The following is a 13,402-nucleotide window of genomic DNA, read 5'->3' as shown; positions in this document are numbered from 1 at the left end:
ATCTATTTCTCACTTCCACTGTATAATCATAAGGGATTTTATTTAGATCATATCTGAATGGTCTAATGGTGTTCCCTACTTTCTTCAATTTAAGTCTGAATTTGGCAATAAGGAGTTCATGATCTGAGCCACAAATGAGACTGTACCAATGTTTAAAAAAAAAAAAAAAGACAATAGAAACTTCTACAAAGGAAAGGAAACAATAGACAGAGTGAAAAGGCAACCTACAGAATGTTTGTATATTTGCAAACCATATATCTCATAAGATGTTAACCTCTAAATAATATAAGGAGTCTCTCAGACAGCACGGAGATCAAACCAGTCAATCCCAGAGGATATCAACTCTGAATACTCATTAGAAGGACTGATGCTGAAGCTGAAGCTCCAACACTTTGGCCACCTAATGTGAAGAGGTGACTCATTAGAAAAGACCCTGATTCTGGGGGAAATTGAGGGCAGGAGAAGAGGGTGACAGAGGATGAGATGGTTGGATGGCATCATCAATTCAATGGACATGAGTCTTGGGCAAACTCTGGGAAATAGTGAAGGACAGGGAAGCCTAGCATGCTGCAGTCCATGGAGTTGCAATGAGTAGGACATGACTGAGCAACTGAACAACAACAAAATAACTCAGTAGTTTAAAAATCTCATAACTTGATTAAAATGGAGCCAAAGACTTGAATAGACATTTCTCTAAGGAAGACATGCAAATGACCAACAGATATATAAAACAATGTTCATCACCAGTAATCACCAGGGAAATGTAAGTCTAAACAATGATGAAATATCCCCGCATACCTGTCAGGATGGCAATAGCTAGATAGGCAACACGTGTTAGGGAAGATATGGAGAAACTGGAAACCTTGCACTAGCAGTGGGTACAGAAAACTGTACAGTTACGACGGAAAACCGTATGAAGCTTTCTTTAAAAATTAAAGGTTAAAAAAAAAAATTGAAGGTAGAACTACCATGTACTCCAGGAATCCCACTTCTTTGTTTTTATCCAAAAGAATTGAAATCAGGATCCCAAAGAAATCAGGATCTCCTATTTCACTGCAGCTTTATTCAACACAGCCAAGATGTGCAAATAACCTAAATGTTTATCAACAGATGATGGATAAAGACAATATGATCTATACATACAATAGATTACTATGAAACCTTTAAAAAATAATGAAAAACTTGACTTTACGCTCAGTGAAATATGCCAGTCAAAGAAAGACAAATACTGCATGATTCTACATTTATGAGCTATCACAAATAGTCAATTCTGTAGAACCAAAGAGTGGCTGTCAAGGGCTGTGGTGAGGAGGAAATGGGGAATTGATAATCAACACATATGAAATTTCAGTCAAGCAAGTTGAATAATCTCTAGAGATCTGCTTCACAGTACTGAACCTATGATCAATAATAATGTATTGTACCCTAAAAATTATGTTAAGGATGTAGATCCAAAAGTATGTGCTCTTGCCACAATACAATAAAATTAAAATTAAATAAATTACTCAACTTTCTACCTTAAGGAGCTAGAAAAAGAAGATAACATTAAAAGCAAAGTAATAAGAAGGAAGAAAGCAAGATAAGAGCAGATACAAAAAAAGTGAAAAATTTTTCCTTGGAATAAGAACTCCTGTGACTTATTTCCTTAATATCTTTCATACATTAGGTACAGCAGTGTTTTATATTAAAAATGTTGCACATGACATCGCTAGTATTATCATATTAAAACTGGAAGTTTGTACCTTTCAACCACCTTCATCCAATTCTTTTTTGCCCATCTCCTGCTTCTGGTAACCACAAAGCCGATCTTCTTTTCTATAAGCTTGTTTGTTTTTGAAATATAATTGACCTACAATACTTTGTTAGTTCCTAGTGTACAGTATGGTGATTTGATATTTCTATACATTACAAAATAATCATCTGTCATCAAAAATATATTACATTATTATTGACTATATCCCCACACTATGCCCTGGTGGCTCAGATGGTAAAGAATCTGCCTGCAGTGCAGGAGACCAGAGTTCAATCCCTGGGTCAGAAAGATCCCCTGGAGAAGGGAATGGCAACCCCTCCCCCACCCCCACCCAGTACTCTTGCCTGGAAAATTCCAAGGACGGAGGAGCCTGGTGAGCTACAGTCCATGGGGTCACAGAGAGTCAGACATGACTGAGTGCCTAACACACACACGCCACACTGTAATGTCATCCCTGTGACTCTTTTATTTTGAAATTACAAGTTTGTATCTTGCCTATTTCATTCATCCCTCACCCCTCACTCTGATAATCACCTGTTTGTTCTCTATTACTGTTTTGTTATGTTTATTCATTTGTTTCGCTTTTTTAGATTCCATGCATAAGTGAAATCATACAGTATTATTTATGTCTGGCATTTCATTTAGCATTATATTCTCTACTTCCATCTGTGTTGTTGCAAATGGTTTGTTTTGTATCTTATTAGATAATATATGTTTAACAGGTTTACTGTGATAATCACTTCATGATACATTTAAGTCAAATCATTATGCTGTATACCTTACTTACACAGTGTAATAAGTCAGTTATATCTCAATAAAAATGGAAGGAAAAATGAAAAAAATAAGTAAACTGCTTCTTGGTGATTGGAGAAAAAAGATAAAAGCAGAAATAAATGAAATTTAAAATATATTGGAAAAGTGACAGCAGAGGCAAAATTGGTACATAAAAATATTTTTAAAATTCATAAATGGATAGAAAGAGTATCAAGAAAGATATGAGAACTCAAAATAGCAATAACAGGAATCAAACAGGTGAAATAACTATAAGCACCATAGACAATAAAAGGAAAATAAAAGCATACTGTGGTTAATTTTCTGCCAGTATATTGGACAATGTAGAATAACTGGACCAATATCCAGAAAAGTTCAATTTCCCAAATGGAAATTAGAAGAGAAATATAGAAATGGATTTATTAAGGAAATTACTCATGGCCTACATGGATTCATTGGTGAAATGTATTAAATATTTAACATACAAATAACATTTTGCACAAACTCTTTAAGATTTTAGAAAAAATATAAACACTTCCTAGTGTTTATAGATGTAGTGTTTAGAAAACTAGATGAGAATTTTCCTAATCAAATAAAGCATATCCAAAAAACTTTAGAGTTGACACCATAACATCATCAAGTCAGCTCAGTCACTCAGTCATGTCTGATTCTTTGTGACCCAAGGGCCTGCAGTATGCTGGGCTTCCCTGTCCATCACCAAATCCCAGAGCTTGCTCAAACTCATGTCCATCGGGTCAGTGATGCCATCCAACCATCTCATCCTCTGTCATCCCCTTCGCCTCCTGCTTTCAATCTTGCATCAGGGTCTTTTCTAGTGAGTCAGCTCTTTGCATCAGGTGGCCAAAGTATTGGAGCTTCAGTGTCAACATCAGTCCTTCCAACGAATATTCAGGACTGATTTCCTTTAGGACTGACTGGTTTGATCTCCTTGCATTCCAAGGGACACTCAAGAGTCTTCAATACACAGTTCAAAGGCATCAGTTCTTTGGTGCGCAACTTTCTTCATGGTCCAACTCACATCCAAACATGACTATTGGAAAAACCATAGCTTTGACTAGGCGGACCTTTGCTGGCAAAGGAATGTCTCTGCTTTTTAATAAGCTGTCTAGGTTGGTCATAGCTTTTCTTCAAAGGAGCAAGCATCTTTTAATTTCATGGCTGCAGTCACCATCTGAAGTGATTTTGGAGCCCAAAAAAATTAAGTTTCTCACTGTTTCCATTGTTTCCCTATCTATTTGCCATGAAGCGATGGGAACAGATGCTATGGCCTTAGTTTTTCAAATGTTGAATTTTAAGCCAGCTCTTTCACTCTCCTCTTTCACTTTCATCAAGAGGCTCTTTAGATCCTCTTCGCTTTCTGCCATAAGGGTGGTGTCATCTGCATATCTGAGGTTATTGGTATTTCTCCCTGCAATCTTGACTCCAGCTTGTGCTTCATCCATCCCTTCATTTCACATAATGTACTTACTCTGCATAAAAGTTAAATAAGCAGGGTGACAATATACAAACTTGATGGACTCCTTTCTCAATTGTGAACCAGTTCCATGTCTGGTTCTTCTTGACCTGCATATAGATTTCTCAGGAGGCAGGTAAGGTGGTCTGGTATTTACCCAATCTCTAAGAATTTTCCACAGTTTGTTGTGATCCACACAGTCAAAGGCTTTAGCATACTCAGTGAAGCAGAAGTTTTTCTGGAATTCTCTTGCTTTTTCTATGATCCAACAGATATTGGCAATTTGATCTCTGGTTCCACTGCCTGTTCTAAATTCAGCTTGAACATCTGAAGTTCTCAGTTCATGTACTGTTGAAGCCTGGCTTGGAGAATTTTGAGCAATCCCAAAGAAAGGCAATGCCAAAGAATGCTCAAACTATCACACAGTTGCAAGCATCTCATACATAATGTCATACATACATAATGGTGAATGCCTCCCCCAAAGTCAGGAGCATGGTGAGGAAGTCTGCTTTTACTGCTCTCATTCAACATTTGACTAGAGGTTCTTTCCAGATAATATGGTAATAAAGAGACTGAGTTTTATGGAAAAAAAAAAAAGAAAAAAACTGTCTCACATAAATTAATAGTTCATTCTTTTTTAATTGCAGAGTGTTGTTGTTGTTGTTGTTGAGTCACCCAGTCATGTCTAATTGTGACCCTATGGACTACACCATGCCTGGCCTCCCTATCCCTCACCATCTCCTGGAGTTTACCCACATGAATGCTCATTGCATCAGTGATGCCGTCCAGTCATCTCGTCCCCTAACGCCCTCTTCTCCTCTGCTCTCAATCTTTCCCAGCATCAGGGACTTTTTCAATGAGTCATCTGTTCACATCAGATGACCAAAATACTGCAGAGTGGTGATGCATTATTTGAGAAAGCTACAGGGATGCAAACAAACAAACAAACAAAAATCCAAATGGGTATTCAAATTGTTTCTAGTTCGGGACTATTATGAGTTAAGTTGCAATGACAATTTTGTGCTGGTGTCTTTGTGGACATTTACATTCATTCCTCCTTGGTTTGTACTTAAGAATGGATTTTCTTGGTAAAAGAGTAGGTGCTTACCTTTATAAGATACTGACAATTTTCCAAAGTGAATGTGCCTCTTTATACACCCATCAGCAAGACATTAGAGTTACATTTGCTCAACATGTTTGCCAGTACTCAGTATTGTCATTGTTTTTAGTTTTAGCCATTCTGTTGTCTAGGTTTTGGTATCTCATTATGGTTTTAATATACATTTCTCTGATAATTAACAATGTCAAGCATATTTTCATGTGCTTTTTGACCATGATATCTGTCATTTGCTCTCTTTTAATTGGGTGGGTAGTTTTCTTATTTTAAATTTGTAGCTCTTTATATATAATCTTAACTATATTCTGTTTATTATTATTATATTGTATTCGTAGTTCTGCATATATAATATCTATCTATATCTATCTAGCTTGGAGAACTAAACTACAATTTAGTTCCTTTAACAGAGATATGAGTTGAGATTATTTTCTCGCAGTCATTGGTTTACCTTTTTATCTCCCTAATTGAAAGCAAGAATTGAAGGTATGACAAAGACCAGACCAGTTTTATAAAATTTATAAAATTACATTGGTAACTTTGTGTCTTGTCCAATAAATTTTTTTCTGTCCCAAAGTTATAAAATAGTTTCCTATATTATTCATGTGTATACAAGTTAAGTTTCTTCAGTCATGTCCAACTCTATGTAACCCTATGAACTGTAACTTGCCAGGCTCCTTGGTCCATGAGATTCTCCAGGCAAGAATACTGGAATGGGCTGCTATGCCCTCCTCTAGCATATTATTCACAATTATGTCTATTTTGTTGTTGTTGTTCAGTTGCCAGGTCGTGTCGAACTCTGCAACCCCATGAACTGCAGCACACCAGGCCCCCCTGTTCCTCTTCATCTCCTGGAGTTTGCCCAAGTTCATGTCCATTGAATTGGTGATTCAATCCAAGCATCTATTTTTATTTATGAGATATGGATCAGATTGATTTTTAAAATAGATTTATCCATTTGCTCCAGCACTGTTTATGAAAAAACTTCCTTTCCTCTGCAACATTTTGTAATTTACAATCTTTGTAATTTGTCAATCTTTCAGTGCAAGTATTCCTAGGTATTTAACGGCTTTTATGTTATTGTAAGTGCTAATGATTTCAGTTTCTAACTCTTTGTTGTTAGTATATAGAAATCTAGTCTTTTTTTTAATATCTTACAGTTTGGAGCACTTTGTTGTTTAGTTCTACAAGTTTTGTTGTAGATTAATTGGGTTTTTTACGTCTGTTGCTTCCCTGGTGGCTCAGATGGCAGAGAACCCCCCTGCATTGCAGAAGGTGTGGGCCCGATCCCTGGGTTGAGAAGATCCCCTGGAGAAGGGAACAGCTACCCACTCCAGTATTCTGGCCTGGAGAATTCCGTGGACAGAGGAGTGTGGCGTGCTACAGTCAATGAGGTCACAAAGAGTCGGACATGATTGGGCGACTTTCACTTCACTGTGACAACATAGGTGAATCTCAGAAACGTTACATGTAGCAAAGAAATCAAAAACAAATTGCACTATTTTATAATTCCATTTCTATGCAGTTCAAGAATATGCAAAACTAAACCATAATTTGGGCTTCCCTGGTAGCTCAGCAATAAAGAATGCACCTGCCAATGTACGAGATGTGGGTTCAATCCCTGGATTGGGAAGATCCCTTGGAGGAGGGGTGAGAACATTATTGACAGCAAAGATGCCAGAGAAAACTTTTGGGTGATCAAAATATTGTTTATATTGATGTAGGAAATGATTATATAGATATATGTGTAAACGGATATATGCATACAAATATATATAAAGTATTGGACACTGCATAAGATTTCTTTTCCATTTTATTGTATGTAAAATATAATTCAATAAAATACTGTAAAAAACAAGCAAAAAGCACTGGATACAACTGGAGAGAGAACTAAACTGAAGACAGTTCAGAAGTTAGTATCCAAACTGAAAAAAGAGGGGAACAGTGAGCTGAGCACTAAATTTAAAGTGTGGGACACAGTATAACAGGAATACAAAAAGAGTACGGGAGGAGAGACAAAGCTGGATATTGTCAAAGCTTTTCAGAAACACAGAACGTGGTGGCGCAACCAATATCCTAGGAAAGCAGCTGAAAGCAAAGATAAAATTCTAAAATTAGCCATAAGGAAAAAAGGCATGCTATCTTTCAGGAAATGAATACAGCATATTTAAATAACTAAGTGAAAGCAAGAAAAAAGACAAAAAGGAATATGGAGAGTACATTGTAAAACAGCAAGCCTAAACCTGCCTGTAATTCTATAAATGCAAACAAATGACATGAGTGTCAATCCCTATATTATTAAATAAAAACCTACCTGTGATGAATAGAAGAGATATCAGTTAAATATAAGGCTATGAAAAGGAAGGAAAAGCTATAGTGCACAAATTTAACCAAAAGAAAGCTGGTGAGCTATCCTAAAAATTTCAGACCAAGTTAACTTTAGGACAAAAATCATTAACAGAGACAAAGAAAAATTCATCATGATAAAAAGCTTGATCCACCAGGAAAATAAGAACATTCTAAATTTGAAAGCACCTGACAACATAACACTTAGAACTGAACATGGAACAACAGACTGGTTCTAAATAGAAAAAGGAGTACACCAAGGTTGTGAGAGAGTCAAGTCCTCGGCAGGTTGATAAGAAGTCCAGGGGCCCCAAGGAGAGAGGGGTCTGGAATTCTCAAGGAGGAAAAAAGGACAAACTTTCTCGTCCCTCTACATTCCTTAGGATTATATGACAATAATGTACCCTGCTTGAGGACAGTCTCTGGAAAAAACCTGGCTAATCCTGTTGTCTTAAGGTGTAAATTATGGGAGTAAGTCTAGTGAGGTCTTTACAACTTCCAGACATTATTTTGATTCACTGTAATAACTAATTAGAGAGTATATAACTCAATGGCTAACTAGCAAGGGGGTACTCTTTCTGCCCCCTTCTGATGCCTATCTCAGAAGCTTTCTCTATCTCCTTTATACTTTAATAAAACTTTATTACACAAAAGCTCTGAGCAATCAAGCCTTGTCTCTGGCCCCGGATTGAATTCTTCTCTGGAGGCCAAGAATCCCGGCGTCTTTTCTGTGGTTCAGCAACAACCTTTCAGCTGTATATTGTCACCCTGCTTATTTAACTTATATGCAGAGTACATCATGAGAAACACTGGGCTGGATGAAGCACAAGTTGGAATCAAGATTGCCAGGAAAAATATCAATAACCTCAGATACACAGATGACACCACCCTTATGGCAGAAAGCAAAGAAGAACTAAAGAGCCTCTTGATGAAAGTGAAAGAGGAGAGTTAAAAACTTCACTTAAAACTCAACATTCAGAAAACAAAGATCATGGCATCCAGGTCCCATCACTTCATGGAAAATAAATGGGGGAAAAGTGGAAACAGTGACAGACTTTATTCTGGGGGGCTCCAAAATCACTTCAGATGGTGATTGCAACCATGAAATTAAAAGATGCTTGCTCCTTGGAAGAAAAGTTATGACCAACCTAGCTGCTGCTGCTGCTAAGTCACTTCAGTCATGTCCAACTCTGTGTGACATAGACGGCAGCCCACCAGGCTCCCCCATCCCTGGGATTCTCCAGTCAAGAACACTGGAGTGGGTTGCCATTTCCTTCTCCAGTGCGTGAAAGTGAAGGCGCTCAGTCGTGTCTGACTCTTCACGACCGCATGGACTGCAGCCTACAAGGCTGCTCCATCCATGGGATTTGCCAGCCAAGAGTATGGGAGTGGGTTGCCACTGCCTTCTCCAGACCAACCTAGAAAGCTTATTAAAAAGCAGAGACATTACTTTGCCAGCAAAGGTCCACCTAGTCAAAGCTATGGTTTTTCCAGTAGGCATGTACAGATGTGAGAGTTGGACTTAAAGAAAGCTGAATGCCGAAGAACTGATGCTTTTGATCTGTGGTGTTGGAGAAGACTCTTGAGAGTCCCTTGGACTGCAAGGAGATCCAACCAGTCCATCTTAAAGAAAATCACTCCTGAATATTCATTGGGAGGACTGATGCTGAAGCTGAAACTCCAATAGTTTGGCCACCTGATGTGAAGAACTGACTCATTTGAAAAGACCCTGATGCTGGGAAAGATTGAGGGCAGGAGGAGAAGGGGACAGCAGAGGATGAGATGGTTGGATGGCATCACTGACTCAATGGACATGAGTTTGAGTAAATCCTGGAGTTGGTGATGGACAGGGAGGCCTGGCATGCTACAGTCCATGGGGTTGCAAAGAGTCGGACACAACTGAGTGACTGAAATGAACGAATAACACACCTCAGAATATATAAATTAAAAAATAAATATAACTAAAAAGAAAAAACAAATCAACACTAATAATGAGAGTTTTAGAATACATTCTCAGTAGCTGACAAAAGCAGATAAAAAACAGAAGATATATAGAAGATTTGAACAATATAAATTTTTAAATGAACATAGTTGTAAAAAGAACAGTACAACCCTAAACTATAGAATACACATATTTTTTTCACACATGCATGGATGATTTATCAAAGTTGGCCATAGACTGAGTCATGAAACAAATCTCAACACACTTCAAAATATTAAAAACATAAAATATAATCTCTCTGATCACATTAGAATATAGTTAGAATTATTACTTAAAGAGAACTGATACTCTCCATGAGTTTGAAAATTGAGCAAAGCACATACAAACAATCCATAATTCAAATAAGGACTCTCCATGAGAATTAGAAAAGGTTTTGAACTAAATTATACTGCGTTAACTGCATTGTAATGAAATTATAAAGTAAAGTGAATTTTAATGAAATTTTAGTCAAAATTAGTGGGAATCAGCTAAAACCATGTTTAATGAGGAAATATTAAATCATTGATGCATATATTAGAAAAGAAGAAAGTCAGAAAACCAATGATCAAAAGACCTAATTTCACAAGCTGTATGAAGAATAGTAAATTATACACAGAGTAGGAGAAATAAGATGATATACATAAGGCAAAAAATTAATGAAATTTTTAAAAACACTAAAATGATCAAAAAACTCAAATTCTGATTCTTTGTTAAGAGTACCCTTGTTGGTGGGAGAGAGAGGGGGGGGATTACCTTTCTGCCCCAAGGCCCCTACTCCTCCAGATGACCCTGATGGCTGAGAACATTCTCCTCTGTTGGCCCCCAAGACACTGAAGACTGGGCCCACTCAGTATAATATAACAGACAAGCCTGCAAGAGGCTTTTTCATCATTGACACCTTATCTTGTTCCTCAGTCATGAGTCAAGAATCTGCAGACAGAGATATTTGTACAACATTTCAAGGACACATAGGCTGAAGAAAAAAGAGGCCATCCTTTGAAGAACAGGATCAGAATAATGTCTTACAACTCAGGTATAGACTTTGGTACAATTGGGTGTTGTGCATATTGTCAAGGGAGCACATCCCTTGCAATCCTGTGGACTCAAGAGGACTGAGAAAACTATAAAGAGGATCCCAGAACCCCTTCCCTGGAGGAATTTCTCCCAACAGAAGGGTGACCTGGTTGATGCTGGACAAGATGCCCTTCCAAAAGGGCACATGAAACCTCTTGCTTCTGCCCGTGTTAAACGTTTAGTGAAGTTGTGTAAATCAATCTGCCTTGACTATATTCATATAAACTGGATTTCCCAAGCCCAGTTGAAGAACCTGTTGGAACATACAGAGCAGAAATGCACAGACTCACTTCAGGCGGTCCCCTCACTGGAGCTGCATACTGGCCTAAACAAATAATGTCTCAGCAGGGTTGGGGCCAAAGCTACAAGGATGCCAGTGCTGGAAATGAGTCTGTTAAAACTGGGGCTAGAAGAATGGCCAGGAAATTCCTGAAATATCTGTGCAACAGCAAAAAAAAAAAAAAAAAAAAAAAGTGAACCTCGACTACCCAGGAGCTAGATATTAGGTGCCAGGGAATAGAAGGAAAAAGCTGAAAAAACTTACTTCTTTTAGCTTTTTACATACCTTCCCTGCATTCCCCTCCTCTTGTTAAAAACAGCTTTAATGATGTACACTTAATTTACCGCAAAATTACCCAATTAAGTGTTTCATTCAGTGATTCCAAGCGCTCCCACATTTAGGGAAAGCCACACTGGGCCCCGCCCTCCGGCACGAGGACCTCGCGGGGCGCGACCTCAGCAGCCGGACAGCAGCCTCCTGAGCGCCGCCTTGACCTCCACGTTCCTCAGCGAGTAGATGAGGGGGTTCAGGGAGGGCGCCACGGAAGTGTAGATCACCGACACCAGCTTGTCCTTGTCCAGCGAGTAGCTGGACGCAGGGCGGATGTAAGTGTAGATGACGGTGGAGTAGTACAAGGAGACCACCAGGAGGTGGGAGGAGCAGGTGGAGAAGGCGCGCCGCTTGCCCACCGCCGACCGCATGCGCAGGATGCTGGCGATGATGCAGCAGTAGGAGAGCGTGATCACCGAGAAGTTCCCCACCGCCAGGAAGATGTCTGCCGTGAAGGCCATGGCTTCATTCAGCTGGGTCGGGGCGCAGGAGAGCTTCAGCAGAGGGGGGATCTCACAGAAGAAGTGCTCCACCACGTTGGAGCGGCAGAAGGGCAGGCGAAGCAAGAGACTTGTGTTCACGCTGGTGTTGATCAGGCTGACTGTCCACACCACTCCAGCCAAGAGCGCGCACACCCGGGGGCCCATGAGGGCGCCGTAGTGCAGGGGCCGGCAGATGGCCACGTAGCGGTCATAGGCCATGGCCGAGAAGAGCAGCAGCTCAGCCCCCATGGACCACGTGAAGCAGAAGAGCTGGGCCATGCAGCCCCCATAGGAGATGGTCTTGCTGGCCACCATGCCCACCAGAAGCTCAGGCAGGATCGTGGACGTGCAGAGAATGTCCACCACAGCCAGGTTGACCAGGAAGAAGTACATGGGGGTGTGCAGGGCTGGACTGGAGCTGATGACCACCACAATGAGCAGGTTTCCAGAGAGGGCCACTGTGTACAGAAGCAGGAAGCCGTAGAAGAGCAGCGTTCGCAGCCCGGGTGTTTCTGAGAATCCCAGAATGAAGAACTGGGTGACCAGCGTCCGGTTCATCACGGCCCTGGAGGGTGCTAGCATGGCCCTCTGAGGCCGTGGGCGCTGCTCTGACTCAGGCTGCAGAGAAAGAGCTTGAACTTGTTCTGAGTGCTCGCTCTCGCGATTGTGTGCGTGACCCACTTAAAACGAGGATTTTAAACCTTATTTTGGTAATAAAAATGGAACTTCACGCTCCTGATAACTGTGGACCCCTGGGAACTCTCAGTGAGAGCGAATGCCCCCTGAGGTGTGGAGAGGCTCAAATCCCCACCCCTCTCTGCCGGTGCAGGACTGGGATGGCCACTCACAGAAATTCCCAGGCTCTGATTCCTGGTCAGTGTGCAAGCACTGGGCTTCCCCAGCCTTCATGGAGTACATGTGGGGTGGGGTTGGGGTGGACTTCCAGGGGAAGCCTGGGGAGGGGACTTCTGACCTCTGTCTCCTATTCGAAAATCTGTATTTACAGTCACTCATACACTCAGACAGTGTCTGGGGACAGAGGAGGAACAGCGAGAAAAATAACCTGCTGTTGGAAAGAACCTCCTTCCCAAATCCCCATTCTCCTCCTGGACTCACTACATCCAGCCAGTGCTGACAGAGGTCAACCAAGAGTCTTTGAGAGGGTAACAGGCAGGAAGGCCAGGGGTCTCCAAACAGAGAAAAGAGGCATTTTTATCTCTCTTAAGCGGCAGGAGGAAAAAAACCAGCGATATTTTTTCTTCTCTATACAAATTTAAAAGGAGGTTTCTCTTAAAATGCTGTGTTGCTAAGCACCTGGTTTCACCTGAAGCTAACTACTCTCAAACCTTGAGTTAACCAATACATTTCTTTTTCTTATGGAAATGTTGTATTAAGCTATGTTAATGTACCCCAGACTCTATCTTCAAGTTGGTTCCGCCAAACAGCCTAACTTACTTATTCAGGTATTGTTCCCCTAATCTATGTAAACGAAACTATTTGCTGCTATTCTCCCCTTCTACAAGATTCAAGTCAATCATTTTATGGCCAGGGATGAATTATCTGGCGCCATTCTAAATTTTATGACACTTCTTTCTTTTCATTAACAGACTGTGAGTGACTATATAACATATAGCTAAAGACTAGGAGGGGGGGGTACTCTTTTGCCCCCTTCTGATGCCTATGTCAGAAGCTTTCTCTATCTCTTTTATAGTTTAATAAAACTTTATTACACAAAAGCTCTGAGCGATTCAGCCTCGTCTCTGGCCCCAGATTGAATTCGTCTCCTCCGGAGGCCAA

At 40.2% G+C, this 13,402-nt stretch overlaps 1 protein-coding gene across 1 annotated transcript; it reads right to left on the bottom strand.

Moving 5' to 3' along the window:
* Positions 1–11,248: 11,248 nt before the first annotated feature.
* LOC136158383 (olfactory receptor 13G1-like) lies at positions 11,249–12,187 on the bottom strand. Its single transcript, XM_065920176.1, has one exon. It carries the CDS (start codon positions 12,185–12,187, stop codon positions 11,249–11,251), a length of 939 nt encoding a protein of 312 aa, XP_065776248.1.
* Between the last annotated feature and the right edge of the window lie 1,215 nt (positions 12,188–13,402).

Source organism: Muntiacus reevesi, chromosome 2, assembly GCF_963930625.1.
Source record: "Muntiacus reevesi chromosome 2, mMunRee1.1, whole genome shotgun sequence".
Classification (NCBI taxonomy): domain Eukaryota; kingdom Metazoa; phylum Chordata; class Mammalia; order Artiodactyla; family Cervidae; genus Muntiacus; species Muntiacus reevesi.
This window is presented reverse-complemented; position numbering and strand designations above follow the sequence as displayed.

Coding starts and splice junctions, on each gene's coding strand:
- LOC136158383 (XM_065920176.1), bottom strand. CDS start 12,187: ATGCTAGCACCCTCCAGGGCCGTGATGAACCGGACGCTGGTCACCCAG.